A 16,399-nucleotide genomic window follows, 5' to 3' on the forward strand; every position below is an offset into this window, starting at 1 on the left:
ATAAAAGGTGTCGGAGGTGTTTTTTATCTTATTCCAGTGATAAAATAATGAAAGCCTAATAACAAAAATATATTAATTATTTATATCGAATATTAATTGTGATAAAATATTTGTATATTTATACAAAACAAATACATTTCAATTTATTTGTCAATATTAAATCATAATATAACTAATAAACCTTTAAACGAATACAAATTTATAGGATACTTCGACATCAAGTCTGTCACTATGTAATCCTTCAAATTTCGAGAGAGTAAAAGTATATCGGGTGGTTTGATATCAAGTTTATTACTAAACATTCCAAAAGTTTTGAACAAGTAAGACTACGTCGAAAAGCTTACGATCAAACCTAAAAAAAAAAAAAAAAACTATAGATGATTTTTTTATAAAAATAAAAATTTAAAGAACTATTTGAAAGAGTTTCTATTTTTTTTACTTTATATAAATAAATTTTGACTTATTAAAAAATTATTTTTATTTTTTTTTTCTTATAAAAAATGTCCTTCACATATAGATGTGTTACAAAGTATATTTTGATACTTCTATAGGGACTCGTCACGCCAAGTACTATAAGGCTTGGACTAAACGCCGACTCCAAAATTGCTCTTCACTTGGACTTCAAAATGAGATTGATCCAATGCATCAAATCCTTATTATGAATGTCTATTTTACTGGTCTATTTAAAATTAAAAGAAAATAAAATAATGAGAGGCTACAAAATATATAAATGTGTTGACATTAAAAATATGGTTTAAACTTTCGAATGATTCTCGGTAGATCTCCTTGTTGAAAACGGTTTCAATTATATCTAAATTTTTGAAAAATTTTACCAATTAAATCTTTTATGTTAAGTTTTCACATATGATTGATGTTAACAAATACTGACATGATATATATATATATATATATATATATATAATATATATATATATATATATATATATATATATATATATATATATATATTATATTATGTGTAATTTGTTATTTAACTTATTATTAAGTCTTGTATATAAGTCTTATATGATGTGGTGCACTAAATTTAATTGTTTATTTTAGGGGTTTCTTCATACTAAGATATTTTTAATGAAATAGGATTAGTAAAAAAGAATTAAAAATTTGGTCAATGTGAAAAGACGAATTGGAGGATTTAAAGATTTAAACCTAAAAATATTAACAAATATCTTATTTACTTATCTATATGTTAGTCTTTGATTTTCCATTTGTGATCATCTCTAAGTTGATGGACCAATAATACTTTCGGATTTAGCAATTTGAAAGCTTTTTATGACTTCTGGATTGTGATGTGAAGTTTAATGAATATAATCATAAATTAATTTTTTGAATGAAAAAAAAAAAAACTTATGCTAATTAATTATATAATTCAAGGTCATATTTAAAAGAGGTTCATGTGGTAAAGGGAAATTAGATTTGGTATTCAGAATCCGTGGTATCTACAAGTTATGATATAGGAACCCAATAGTTAACACAAAATTATACCACTTTTATTCAATGGAAAACCACATAACATAAGCATAGACAACACATTTATGCAGAGACAAGGAAGCATAATTATTTGGCATTAAACAGAAATTAAACCACACACGAACACTCCTTAAATAGAGATGCTGTTGGGAATTCCTCTGAAAGTAAGACCTTCTTCACTGGTTGGAAGAAGCACAGTGTAAGGCACCTGAACCGGTCCAACACGGTTTCTAAGACTTGAATTGTTGTTCCTTGCTGAGATTTTACTCTCAATCTCCTTCAGCTTGTTTCCAAACTTTTGGAAAGCTTGAAGAGCCTTTGTGTCATCAGTCCAATTTGGATTGTCCCTCTGTCCAAGGTACACCTCATCAGAAGCATGTCTTGATAATATCTCTATCACTGAAAGGTCCACAAGGGCCTCATATTTTCCTGTAATTGTTCTCAGATAAGCCTTTTGATAATTGCTGCTCAGCTCATCATATTCTTTGGTTCCTGGCTCTGGGAGCAATCTTCTGGTTAAAGTTGGACGGTTTAGGATGTACCCTCCATAAGGGTACTGTCCAAAATTAACAGCTGCATGGAGAGCTGAAGCAATCCATATGATAATGCTGGAAATGTTAATCAGATCTTGAATAGTGTTCAACTTAGGCCACCATGGCTTATCTTTCAAATCACCGTGACCCTTCTCAACAGCTTCCTTCCACCATGTTTGGAGTTCTGTGTCTTTCTTAATTGCATCATCTGTGGCATAGTAAATTGAAACATAGTCTTTAACCCATGACTGGATAGCACTCCATATCTCTAGTCCATCAACAGCATAAGGGTAGTCATCTATCACAAGACGAAGGCCATGGGGAGAAGATGGATCCTCAATTGCCATTCCTCTGAATCAAGATATTTTAATATTTACTAAAAGTTTATGAGAAAATAGATTGAACTTACACACAACGTTGGTATGAAATAAGTGAACAATATTAACTTCAAAGTTTTATAGTAATCTATTAGTGTATAAGTATCACCTCTTAAGAAGATCAGCAGGAAGAGCCTGATCAGTGAAAACCCAACTTTTGTAAACTGCTGAAGACATCTCCACAGCGAATGGCCCGGGCAAAAATGATTGCTCAATAATACCACCTGCATTGATGAGTGATTGTCGTGCAAGTGCATTGATATTCATGGTGTCACGATAGTGAGGCAGCAAGAGTTTATGAATAGGGTGGAGCACACTGAGATGCCTATTTGTTGCTATGACAAATGGCTCAATTGTGGCATGAGTATTTAACCTGTGATGCCATGATATGGCAAACCAGATAAAACAAGAATCGCTTAATATATTCAGAAAATTAATAGTTTGGTTGTGATAAGGGATGCAAATGGGAGAATTTGCACATACCAGTGGCTCATGAGTTGGTGATAGCAAGAGTCATTTACAACAACATAAGCCTTAGCCAGTAGCCAAATTGTGCTTTCAGCGCCTTCGTCTGCAGGTAGGATAACTCTGCTAACAGCACCAAACTCATCTCCCCTAGGATGTGGTAGACTTAATTCAATAGCCAAAGGCTTCAATGTGCCATCATCTTTCAAGAAAAGAATTGTCCTTGTGGCATAAGACTTTGCAGTGGGTAGGTCATTGATCTTCCTCAGATATGGCAAAAATGCATCATGGTGATCTAATATGAACAATCGGTCAACATTCAAAGCCTGTTGAACAAATATCATTATAATCATTCGGTGTCAGGGTTAAATGGATATTCAGGTGCCATTTTTTCATAGGATTAGTATTCACCTCATCCACGGTGAGTCCACCAAGGTTGTTCTCCAAATGTTCTTTGGTGATTGTGCTAGTTTGATCACCATACACAGAAGCATCTAGCTTGCTTTTTGGAGGGAACTCCTGTCATTCATCAAATAACATTGTGAGTAAATTAAGATGACATAATTCAACATGAAACCAAATCATGCTAAATTACTAAACAATAAAGCATTATATACTTGAAGGCGTTGAATTAGGCCAGGATTAACACCAGCAAGCATCTCTCTTCCAAATTCATCATCAGTCATCCATGCAGACTTACTAACTGCTCCAAATAATATAGAAAACACAGAAATTTTAAATATGATAAAAAAGGAGTGCTAGCAGTTGAGTGAGATATATATATATATATATATGTGTGTGTGACACATAAACAAGCAATACCTCTGATGACATGGGGTGGTGGAAACTTGAGGACTTGTTCACCATCAGTGCGGAAAATTTCCTTTATCACTGGTATGGGGCTAATTTTGCTGATCACATCTGTAGGAAGAGAAAGTCCACCTTCAAAGAGTCCACGAACATCATCAAACTTATCAAACTCCGCATTCAAACCAAATGCAGATTGAAATTGAGGTAAGACATTCTGAGCCAAGGACTTTATCCCATACGTAAGAAAGTCTGATGACTTCAAATGACCAAAGTTTTCATCTCTTGGAATGTAAGTGTCGCTGGCCGGAGACTCACTCTTAGGGTCTGTTCATCATCAGATAAAAGTGAAATCAGTAATTTCACTTTCAAAAAGAAAATAAATTTCTAAGTTATAATGCATAAAACATGATTAAATAAGAAAAACTTTAGTAACACAAGCAGATGCAGACATTGATACAAGTTACTTGATCACCATGAATTGTAATTGATTATTTAAGACAGAAAAATTAAATCTTAACCTCTTTTTGTTGGTTTTCTGCCAGTTCTTCCTCTGCGAGGGTATGGATAGGCACTGGAACCTCCAAGAACAGGACGAGCAAGATCTGCACTCTTGTCTGGGTTGCCCAAATCATTATACACATCATAATCATATATCCTATCAGATTCCTTACGCTGCCCGGTTCCATCCCCTCTTAGGTTTTCCAATTCTTCTTTTCTGTACTTAACTAGTGGAGTTGGAGTTTCACTTGGAACATAAGTCTGCAACATATTTATAATGAACTTCTTCATTAAAATAGGCTAAATCATGTGAAAGTTTAGGAAAGTAGTACATGAATTTCATGTTAGTTACCTTGTTGACAAAGAAAAGACGGTCCTTTTTGTACTCTTTTGAGTTGTAGACCCATGAGTTGCAAACAAAGTGAATGGTTCCATGATTTGGAATATCTTCAAGAGTGAGACTCACTAGAAAAAACTCACCAGATTGCAAATAATTTTTTATGTAAAATGCTCCTGGAATTCCAAAACTCTCATCCCATTCAAAGTTAACACTGAATGCATTTTGTCTATCTCCCAAGGTTGGTAAGGTAGGAAGATGATTATTCAAATAAGTTAGCTTTCCAACCTTTCCATTTCCAAGCCCTGAAAAATCAGTACCAACAAATAAAAACTCATACTTTTTTTGAATTAAAATTCAAAATTGCTTTTTTAAAAAAATTCACAATCATAGTTAAAATTATTCTTAAAAAATTTTACGAAAATTTAATTTTAACAATTTTCTTTTTATAACTGTTTATGTAATAATTTATAATTAGTACATTTTAAATATACAAAACAAATACATAATCTATAAATTTTACTATAATTTAATATAATCCAAATTTGCAGAAATGATAATTAATTATTTACTATCTTGCAAACCCTAAATTTAATGCATGGAGTAATAGAGTTAAAAAATATATTTAATTTATATATATATATATATATATAAAATGTTTTCATGTCATTAACTATAAAGAGGTAATATTAATGTCATTTTTAAAATTATTATTATAAGTAAACAATATTATTATATATATTTATTTCAATGTTTATTTATCAAATATGAACAAGGTATGACATTATTACAACTATAATTATAAATAGAATAGGAAAATTATATATCCGAGTCAATTTTATTCATTTAAATTAACAATTATATAAAATTTTTCTCCAAAATAACAATATCTTCACGAAACTCCCTACTGATTAAAACTAATAAACACTCTCATTAAACTCGTAAGTTGTTTTGTACAAATTATAATGTTCATGATGTATCATATCATTTATCGTATTAATTACTATATTTTGTAGCTATCTAACTCCTCCAAACTAAAGTAATAATAAAATTCTCTTTCTAAATCGTGATGCAATCGAAAATATATTATTAACATCATGCTTAAATACATGAAAGATTTACACCAATAAAAAAAAAAAAAAAAAAAAAAAAAAAAAAAAAAAACTCTTTTTTCTTTACTTTCTTGGACATCCTATTATTTATACTTCAATCTACTTCAAAACAGTAAAATTATTATGAAAGTAAATTTTAATTTTAATTTAATTTTATAAAACTAGGTTATAAGATATTAACACTCATTCATATATTTTGGAAACTTTATAAAAAGACACTTTTGTATAGTGATAGTTACTATGAGTTTAATACTGATATGCAGTGAGAAATATATAAGTGCATATATGTAGCATGAGAAGAAGTTATCTTAACGAGTAAGACTAATATGTCAGACATTGACATTTATTTGATACACTTAATTATCTTAACGAGTAAGAATAGTATGACAGATATTGATGTTTATTTGACAGACTTAATTAGATGTTTAGCAGAAGAAAAAAGAAGAAGAAAGAAACCATCGGTCTTGGTGGCACTGATCAACTGTATGGCAATGTTGCGGCTGAAGATGGAGGTGGCAGTATCAGCTATTCCTCCAACTACTTTGGTTGCAGTTCCAAAGATGCCACCAACAATACCACCAACTCCACCATTAGCAGTAGAAACTATCTCATTGAAGTCCAACACATTCTTGCTCATCAACACCACTGTCCCCTTTATCTCATCACTATTTCCTCCTAAGATTCCAAACACCATCTTTCTGCCTTCTTTCTGCTTTCTACCCTCTCATCATCACCCTTTTTATAGATCAATATCACGTCATTGCTACTGTAAATATTGGAGTGTGATCACTTGCCATTGCTTCATAATTTCTTCTAGGGCCGACACTCATACATGACATGACAAACTATTCCCTACAGTGATTTTTCGTGGATCATGAGGTGGAAAGAACATCGACAAACAAAAACAAGTTTTTTTTTTTCTTTTTAAATTTTAAGTGTAAATTTGAATGTTATATTAAATAGAAATGGACAAGATGAAGAAACAAAATTCCCTACAATTTATATTGTACGTGAACTCAGACTATTGGTTTTTTTTGCATTGTCTATGTTTCTTATCTTGAGTAGGACACGTGATCATTTCATTTTCATTTTTCAATGAAATTTTAATATAATAGAAATTAAATATGAGTTTTTCTTCCTTACAAATGTAAATAAGAATTTGTACGATCTTTTATACTTTTTTATATTTATTTTTATTTAAATATTAATTCATTCGAAACAATATACTTTTTTTTAATCCAAGGAAATCTTACTAATGACACGAATAATGGGATATTATACAATCTTCCTTCCTTATCATTTATACGTTTAAATTATGTATCAAACGATGATTAACAACAAAGTTAACTATTATACACCTTTTAAATATTACTTAAGTGATAAGTGACCACGTTGAGGAACATTATCTTACATTTTTAGAGAAAAATATTAACAACAAAATATATTCTAATATATTCAAAACAACATTTAAATCATTAACATATTCCTAATTAATCTAATTTACATTTCTCATTATTCCAAATCTTATATTCAAATATATATATATATATATATATATATATATATATATATATATATATATATATATTCATATATATATATATATATATATATATATATATATATATATATATATATATACTATTCTTCATGTCTGTCATAATAGTTTCTATTTAAATTATAATATATCAACCACTTTAAAAATGTATATTATAAATCATAATATACATTATGACGTATTCAAAAAATGTTTGTTAATGTAAAATTATAAATCATAAGTTATAAACAAATGGAATTAATTGACGTAATTTTCTAATAAAATATAATTTATTTTCATCACTAGTGTGCAGCATGCTTTGTTTGAACATGGTTGTTTCCCCTAACAACGCAACCCTAAAATCACATTGATTACTTTATCTACTTCTAAATAAAATATAATATTATATTTCTCATGCGGAACTCGAGGTCTCTTTACTTTCCACAAAAGCTGATATTTTTAGGATTATCTTTTTTTTTTCGTGGTCTTTATTTTTTCACGTGTTTAATTAGATTTTTATTTTAGTTAGTTTTTTGTAATTTGATTTTTTGTGAGGATATTTAAATTGTTAAAAATATAGTTTTATTTTTTTATTTTTCTCCTCAAGTGTCAGAAAAAAAAAGTACTTTGTACTGTTTGTTTATTTCCACCAATGAATAATTTCCATGTTTTTGAAAGTAGTGTTAAAATGGTAAGGAATAAAGACAAAAGTTGATGAAATGGATTCGCTGCACGCAGCTTTATTAACTACGGAAATAAAAATCAGAAGAAAAAGTGGGTCATTGTCCCTGTATTAGAATTAAAGCTGGTATAACTTTCCTATAATATTTTAATTAATTTTTTAATATTTTTTTATTATAGCACGAGTATTTAGAATATTTTAAAGTGATATGATTCACAAGTATTTTACATTAATCATAAATTGTCATAGAAAAAAATAATTTATTTTTGTTATTATGAATGGTATCTTGAGTCGATTTCCCACTCATAGACTTCTTGTTGATTTATAGTTTATATTTATAGAAAAAAAAAGTATTTCTTTACATTTTTTAAGATTTAAGAGAGTTATAAAATAGAAACTATAAATATTTTCAAGGATAAAATTACATTATACATTTAAATAGGAAATTAAAATTCAAGACAAATGAATTAATTAAACATATATCGAAATTACTTTAGAAGATACAAGTAGTTTAAGAATATTATAAAACATAAGCTAATTTAAGAAGAAAGAGATTTCATAACATTTAAGTAACAAACCTAAATTATGAATCAACACATATAAATTTAAGATATATGGAGAGGATTTAATACTGATGAATCAATACATATAAAATATTATGATGGTAGTTTTAATCTAAATGTTAAGGTAATAATTTTTTTTCTCATATTTTATTCAACTCATTCATATATAATGAATATGATAAATTGACACTTAAACGTGAGTATCTTCCTCTTAAATAAATGTAATTATCTTTCATATTAATATTCTTCTTTAATATTAACCTCTGCATCCGTTATAATAAGACAAGTTATCGATTCTAATATCTCTATTAAGTCTTTTAAGATAATACATTGAAAAAAATTCAGTATTTATAAATCATAAGTCAACCTATATAAAGAATTATAACACTACCTTCAATGTTAAAATAATAAATTTATAAAAAAAATATATACTAAATTAATGTAAAACTCAAACTCATATAAATATTTAACAGTAATTCATATAATTTAGTTTATCTTTATTTATTGAAGATCCTTCATTCTCTCTCAAATTTCTTTTAAATTTTTGTTAATTAGGACATATTTTCATTAGTTACATTAAAAAAATATATCAAGATTATAGTATAAAATGAACTAATATTTGTATTATAAAAAACAAAAAAAAATTATATCACTAGTCATGGTTGAATAGTATCTATAAGCTCTAAGCGTTTCTAGTACTTAAAATACTATTATTATTGTGCTGAAAAGTCATAACATTATCACCCTTCCTATGCATCCACGTGCAATAATTCAATGTTGAACTCCATGCGCATTAATTTCTTCATTAGTTTCTGTCGAGTTTTTTATTTTTTGACTTTAGTAATGTGTAATGTAATTTAATTCATTAGAAAAACAAATAACAGCTACATTTCTAAAAAAAATTCATAATTATATTTAATTTACAATTAGTCCGTTGAACCAGCAGAATTTGTCGACATTATCAGTGTATTTGCAGATGCTGTTTTATACTAAGAAAATATTTTTATCTAACTTTTATAATTTTAATTTAATATAGATGCATAAAAATGTTATTAATTTATGAATGGAATTCATTTAAAACGTGACCTATGTACGTAGAACTTTACACAGATTGACCTAGTTATCCTTAATTTTGAGACAGAGTAAAACACTTTCCATGTGTAAAATTTTAGTTTTTAATTGATTTAGAAAACCAATTCATTGGAAAAAAAAAATGTATCACTAAAAGATTATATCCTATATATATAACCAAATTGCATTTTATCAAAACTTCATTTGGGTTTTTCTTAAAAGGAACCACAATCTAACAAGTATTTTTATCTTTATGTAAAGTGACATTTATTTTTTGCTCACAACTGATCCAAATTGCTTAGCGAATTCTCAAATTTTAATTTGTGGTAACATAAAATAAATAAAAAAAGGCAAAAAATATTAAATAAAATGTTTAAATTTTGCAATGCCAAGAGACACTTTTTATTACTTTAGTTTGTTTTAAATAAAGAAATCATGTTTTTATTTTGTTTATTTTTATTTTTTATTAATATGTTTTATTATTATCTTTTTGAATAATGTTTTTTAAATAATTTTGAAAAAATAAGTATTTAATTTTATTTTGAAATATTTTAAAGAACAAGTGAAAATTACAACATATTTGAAGAATATATCAAAGATATTTGAATGACATATTATCAACATAATTAAATAGTTCAGTTATTAATTGAATCATTTATTTAGAGTTGGTTACTTTAATTACAAATTTAGGTATAAAATTCAATCTTATTCGTTTAACAAAAGCTTTTGTTAATTATCGAAAGACAAAAAACCTTTGTTGATAAAGCAACATGAACAAAATTTGTGAGGAAAAGTTATAATGTAACAGTTTCAAAGAAATTTATATAAGAAATTTATTTTTTTAACTAAAATGAAATTTTAAACAGGAAATTAATAGGACAAACTATTTCAAAGAAAACAAAAAACAACACAGAAAATTTATACTTGATTGAAATTATAAAAATACAATGAAAACCCCAATCATATAATCTTTCATATTCATAGGTAGGATAAGAAACTTGCAACATGTAGGAACTGAATAATGACAGTACCAAATACTAAAACTGATAAAACCCGATACAGCACTTAATGAATATATGTAGAAGACAGTCATGCACAGCTAGACAAGCTTGCAATTTATTTCTTATTAACGAAAGAGAACAACACGCAGACATAGTCATTAGATAGAGATACTGTTGGGAATTCCTCTGAAAGTGAGACCTTCATCTTCACAGCTAGGAACAAGCAAAGTGTAAGGCATCTGAACTGGTCCATTACGGTTTCTAAGACTTGAATCTTTGTTCCTCTCCATGATTTTATCTTCAATTACCTTCAGCTTTTCTCCAAACTTTTCAAAAGCTTGAAGTGCTTTTTTGTCATCAGTCCAATTTGGATTGTCCCTCTGTCCAAGGTACACCTCATCAGAAGCATGTCTTGATAATATCTCTATCACTGAAAGATCCACAAGGGCCTCAACCTTCCCTGTAACTGTTCTCAAGTAAGCCTTTTGATAATTTTTGGTCAGCTCATCATATTCTTTGGTTCCTGGATCAGGCAGCAATCTTCTGGTTATAGTAGGCCGGTTTAGGATGAATCCTCCGTAAGGATATTGTCCAAAATTCACAGCTGCATGAAGAGCTGAAGCAATCCATATAATAATGGAGCAAGTGTGAATCAAATCTTGAGGAGTGTTCAACTTTGGCCACCATGGCTTATCTTTCAAGTCACCATGACCTTTCTCAACAGCTTCCTTCCACCAAGCTTGGAGTTCAGTGTCTTTCTTAACTGCATCATTTGTGGGATAATACAGGGAGACATAGTCTTTAACCCAAGTTTGAATAGTATCCCATATTTCTAGTCCATCAACAGCATAAGGGTAGTCCTCAACCACAAGCCGGAGGCCATAGGGAGAGGATGGATCCTCAACTGCCATTCCTCTGAATCAAGGATGAATAATACAAAGGACTTGGTATCAAAAAAATGAAACTTTTAACTTGAAAACTTTATAGCAATCTATATGTGTATGAACATTACCTCTTGATAAGATCTGCTGGAAGGGCTTGATCAGTGAAAACCCAGTTCTTGTAAACTGCTGAAGACATCTCTACAGCAAATTTGCCAGGCAAAAACGATCGCTCAATAACGCCACCTGCGTTGATGAGCGATTGTCGTGCAAGGGCATTGATATTCATAGTGTCACGATAATGAGGCAATAAGAGTTTATAAATAGGGTGGAGCACACTCAATTGTCTGTTTGTTGCTATCACAAACGGCTCCATCACGGCATGAGTATTCAACCTGAGATCGCCAACAAATAAAAAATCACTTCACAGATTCAAAATAGATAAGTTTGTTTGTGATGACTGTGGTAGAATTTTCAATTTCAATACCAATGGCTCATGAGTTGATGGTAGCAGGCGTCATTTACAACAACATAAGCCTTTGCAAGTAGCCAAATTGTGCTTTCGGCACCTTGTTCTGCAGGCAAGATGACTCTACTATTGGCACCATTTCCCCCAGGATTTGGCAAACTTAATTCAATGGCCAGTGGCTTCAATGTGTTGTCATCTTTCAAGAAAAGTATAGTTCTTGTGGCATAACACTTTGCAGTGGGAAGGTCATTGATCCTTTCTAAATATGGTATGAATGCATCATGATGATCTAATAAGAACAATCTGTTACCCTTCAGTGCCTGTTGCACAAACATAATCAATCATTTTGTCACGATTAATTTGGTATTGATGTGTCATTTTGTTATGATTTTTATATCACTCGCCTGTTCCACAGTGAGTCCACCAAGGTTGATCTCCAAGTGTTCTTTAGTTATTGTACTAGTTTGATCACCATAGCTTGTAACATCTAACTTGCTTTTTGGAGGGAACTCCTACCATTTTGTTAATAATATCAACAATGATTGATTCAATGAATATATAATCCGACAGAGACACCAAATTTGTTCTTAGTTACTAAATAAACAACAAAGCACTGCTTACTTGAAGGCATTGAATTAGGCAAGGATTTACACCAGCCAACATCTCTCTTCCAAATTCTTCATCAGTCATCCATGCAGACTTACTAACTGCTCCAAATCATTTGGAAAACACAGAAACATTGAACACGACAGAGAAAAAAATGTAAAGTATTGATTCTACTTAAGTTATGTAATGTAATAAGCATATGTATAAACAATACCTCTGATGACATGAGGTGGTGGAAACTTGAGAACTTGCTCACCATCAGTGCGGAAGATTTCCTTCAGCACTGGTATGGGGCTAATTTTGCTGATTACATCTGTAGGGAGGTAAACTCCACCTTCAAAGAGTCCACGCACGTCTTCAAATGTATCAAACTCATTGTTGAAACCGAATGCTTTTTGAAATGTAGGTAGCACGTTTTGAGTTAAGGACTTTATTGCATATGTAAGAAAGTCTGACGACTTCAAATGACCAAAGTTTTCATCTCTTGGAATGTAGGTGTCACTGGTTGGTACCTCACTGTTACGGTCTATTCAAAGTTAAACAAAATTGTCATTAGTGCAGTATCATCCAGACCCATCATCACACTTTCAAAACAAAATGAGTTTTCTATGTCTCTATGTTACCAAAAACATATGAAACATTTGGGTAAGCACTAACAAGAATCTCATTGCATGTGTTGGAAACTGGAATTGATTACTTAAAATAGAAAGTAGAATCCTAACCTGTTCTTGTTGATTTTCTACCAGTTCTTCCCCTGCGAGGGTATGGAAAATCACTAGACCCTCCAAGAACAGGACGAGCTAGACTCTTGTTATTGTCTGGGTTGCCCAAATCATTGTAAACATCATAGTCATAGATTCTGTCATATTCCTTGCGCTCCCCTTTTCCATCTCCTCTAAGATTGTCCAGTTCATCTTTTCTGTACTTTACCAGTGAAGTTGGAGTTTCATTTGGAAGATATGTCTGCAACACATTCAAAGATGTTTTTCATTCGAGAAATAAAAGTGTAATTTTTTATAAAAAAACTTTCTGGGTGTAAAAAGAATAATTTATCTTACCTTGTTAACAAAGAAAATGCGATCCTTTTGGTAAGATTTAGCGTTATAAACCCATGAGTTGCAAACAAAGCGAATGGTTCCATGATTTGGAATGTCTTCAAGAGTGAGACTGACAAGAAAAAACTCAGATTGCATAAAGTTTTTGATGTAAAATGCTCCTGGAATTCCAAAACTCTCATCCCATTCAAAATAAACATTGAATGCATCTTGTCTATCTCCCAAGTTTGGTAACGAAGGAAGATGCTTCTCCAAAAAGGTTTGTTTTCCAACCTTTCCATTTCCAAGCCCTACAAAAACAATACAGATAAACAACACTTCAAATTCAGCTTCTGATCAACCGTTATTCATATATAATGGCATATATTAGTTTATCTGATACAAAAAAATACAGGTTTTGAATGTGTACTTTCAGTTATTTTTTACTTTTTTTTTACGTAATTATTTTCAAAAGAGTATTTTCATGAGAAACAATGATAAAAGTATACTTATTATCTATATAATATTTTATTTATTTTTAAATAGTAATAGGCTACACTTACGTAGAGAAACCGAAGTTTTATATAGATTACGGTTTTTTTAGAAAAAATGTAGTCTATTTAAATACAAATTGAGTTTCAAATCATAATCGTTGTTTTTTACTACATAAGCTAACATTCAAAATAGTTGTAATAGAAGGTTTTTCTAGAGAAATGGTGTATTCAAAATAATCTAATAATTATTTGTATAAATTATATTTATATTAAATGGATGTCAAAACAAGTTAATCCAAATCATATGTTCAACTAAAATTGAGTTGATTTAGTTCGGTTAAATTTTATCTGTAAGTGAAAAATTTTGTAATCATAACTCAATCTATCATAAATTAAGTGGATTTACTTACCTAAATATTTTATATTTTTTAATTTATTTTATATATTTATTGCAATGCAATCAAAATGATTCAATTTTTTTTACAACAATAAAACCAAAATATTCACCTATTTTATCACATAGTATTATAAGGGCAATAGTTGAAAATTAAAGTATTAACGTATGAGAAAAAAGATCAAATTATCAACTTTTATAATAGAAAGTAATAAATTGATTATGATAAACAAACTTATGAAAATAAATGATAAAATGAAATTATTGTTGAAGAATTATTATCCACCTACGTTCGATTTAATTCAAACTCGATTAACTAATAATTTAATTAAGTCCGATAACCATATTTAAAAAAAAAAATATGAGTTTTTACTCCAACTTGACCAGTATTTACAAGTTAAATCCATTTTGACATTTTTAATACTATATTTCAATCATCAATAGCAATTTTTTTCAAGCTAATTATTACAAAAAGCAATGCACAATATGATTAATAACTTGTTAAAAAACTAAAGTATAAGTTTTTGTTTTCTTATTTAAAAAGCATCTTCATATTTTAATATTTTTTTATAACAAGACACGTGTTATTATTTTATCGGTATGTTTAAATTTATTTTCAAAAAAATATTTAAAACAAATCAATAATAAATTATCATATACGTATATACGTATGGGTTATCAAAAAATTATAAAAAAATTCTTAAATGAATTTTTTCCTTTAAAGAAATGTAGACATTGACTTGATGATGGAGAAGATTAGGTTAATTAAGTGATTTGCATGTATGTTATTTAAAGCATCATGATATTTTAACAATTTTTTTAACAACAGAACACATCTTACTATTTTATTGGTCTGTTTTAATTTATTTCTAAAAAAATATTTGAAACGAACCAATCACAAAACTATCGCGTATGTATTGTCAAAATAGTGTAAAAAAAAGTTCTTAAAAGAAATTATTTTCCTTTTATGTTGAAAGAGGTAGAAGATATATATATAGAGAGAGAAAGAAACCATCAGTTTTGGTTGCACTGATGAGCTGAATGGCAATGTTGCGGCTGAAGATGGCAGTGGCACCATCAACTATTCCTCCAACAATGTCAGTGGCAGCACCAAAGAGACCTCCGGCAGCACCAGCTATTCCACCCCTCGTACTCGACACAAATTCATTGAAGTCAAACACATTCTTCGTCATCAACACCACAGTCCCCTTTATCTTGTGACCCCTGTTCAATATCCCAAACATTTTTCCTAGATTCTCAAACACGACACACACTTAGGTCGGAGATGTTTTCTAACTGTGTCTTGTGCAGAGGAAGAAGGAATTATTTATAGGCAAATGTGCAGTGTTCCAAGTCAATGCCGGATTACCTATACTTTACTGATATATTTTGGAGGGACAAAGGTAGATCACAAACGTGTGTCTGCATTTATGACTATGGATTCAAACCAAATGGAAACACACCATGGAATATGAACGGGAGAAAATTCAAACCACTTTCTTTTTCTGTGTTTTTACTTCATGTAACCTAATAATTCAAGATCATTTAACTAATATAAATTTCATGATCAAATTTAATTATTTTAAATTTTTACTCAATGTATGGATAATACATATAAAGAGTTTTTACATTTAATTTAATTATAATTTATTTCATACAGTAAGTTTATCGACTTTTCCAATATTACCTTAAAATTCATATTTTTTATGATTTTTTTATTGTAAACTATTTTTTTCTATCAGAATTTTTTTTATATATTGTTAACATAGAGAATTTCAAATCATACATACACAACAAGAAATGTATATTAAAAGGCTTTAGGTGAGAGGAAGAGAATGTAAAATGTGGAATTTAATTAGTGACGTTGGTTATGTGGTTAATTTGACATGTAATTAAGTAAACAAAACTTAAGTTACTATAAATAGTTATAACATTTATATATACAAGACTACTTCAAACCAATGGCAAATATTTAGTAAATATTTTAGGAGTACCAAAATAAATATATATAATTTTTTTGAGATACTACATACATAAAACATACTAA

The 16,399-nt window shown here is 29.2% G+C and overlaps 1 protein-coding gene across 1 annotated transcript; it reads right to left on the reverse strand.

The window, feature by feature from the left end:
• Nucleotides 1-1,452: 1,452 nt before the first annotated feature.
• On the reverse strand, nucleotides 1,453-15,638 carry LOC106773087. Its single transcript, XM_022786283.1, has 18 exons — nucleotides 15,365-15,638; nucleotides 13,489-13,775; nucleotides 13,153-13,393; nucleotides 12,645-12,956; nucleotides 12,446-12,531; nucleotides 12,229-12,336; nucleotides 11,843-12,144; nucleotides 11,487-11,750; nucleotides 10,636-11,389; nucleotides 6,077-6,341; nucleotides 4,524-4,813; nucleotides 4,192-4,432; nucleotides 3,686-3,997; nucleotides 3,481-3,566; nucleotides 3,275-3,382; nucleotides 2,882-3,189; nucleotides 2,508-2,771; nucleotides 1,453-2,372 (listed from the first exon to the last, which is right to left on the reverse strand). The coding sequence occupies exons 1-18, from the start codon at nucleotides 15,594-15,596 to the stop codon at nucleotides 1,619-1,621; spliced, it is 5,214 nt and encodes a 1,737-aa protein (XP_022642004.1). The 5' UTR covers nucleotides 15,597-15,638; the 3' UTR covers nucleotides 1,453-1,618.
• Between the last annotated feature and the right edge of the window lie 761 nt (nucleotides 15,639-16,399).

Source organism: Vigna radiata, chromosome 9 (genome assembly GCF_000741045.1).
Source record: "Vigna radiata var. radiata cultivar VC1973A chromosome 9, Vradiata_ver6, whole genome shotgun sequence".
Lineage (NCBI taxonomy): Eukaryota > Viridiplantae > Streptophyta > Magnoliopsida > Fabales > Fabaceae > Vigna > Vigna radiata.

Coding starts and splice junctions, on each gene's coding strand:
- LOC106773087 (XM_022786283.1), bottom strand. CDS start 15,596: ATGTTTGGGATATTGAACAGGGGTCACAAGATAAAGGGGACTGTGGTG. Junction 12,145..12,228: donor GTGGACTCACTGTGGAACAG/GCGAGTGATATA, acceptor TTTGTGCAACAG/GCACTGAAGGGTAACAGATT. Junction 6,342..10,635: donor TTCCCAACAGTATCTCTATC/TAATGACTATGT, acceptor TGATGATGAGAG/GGTAGAAAGCAGAAAGAAGG.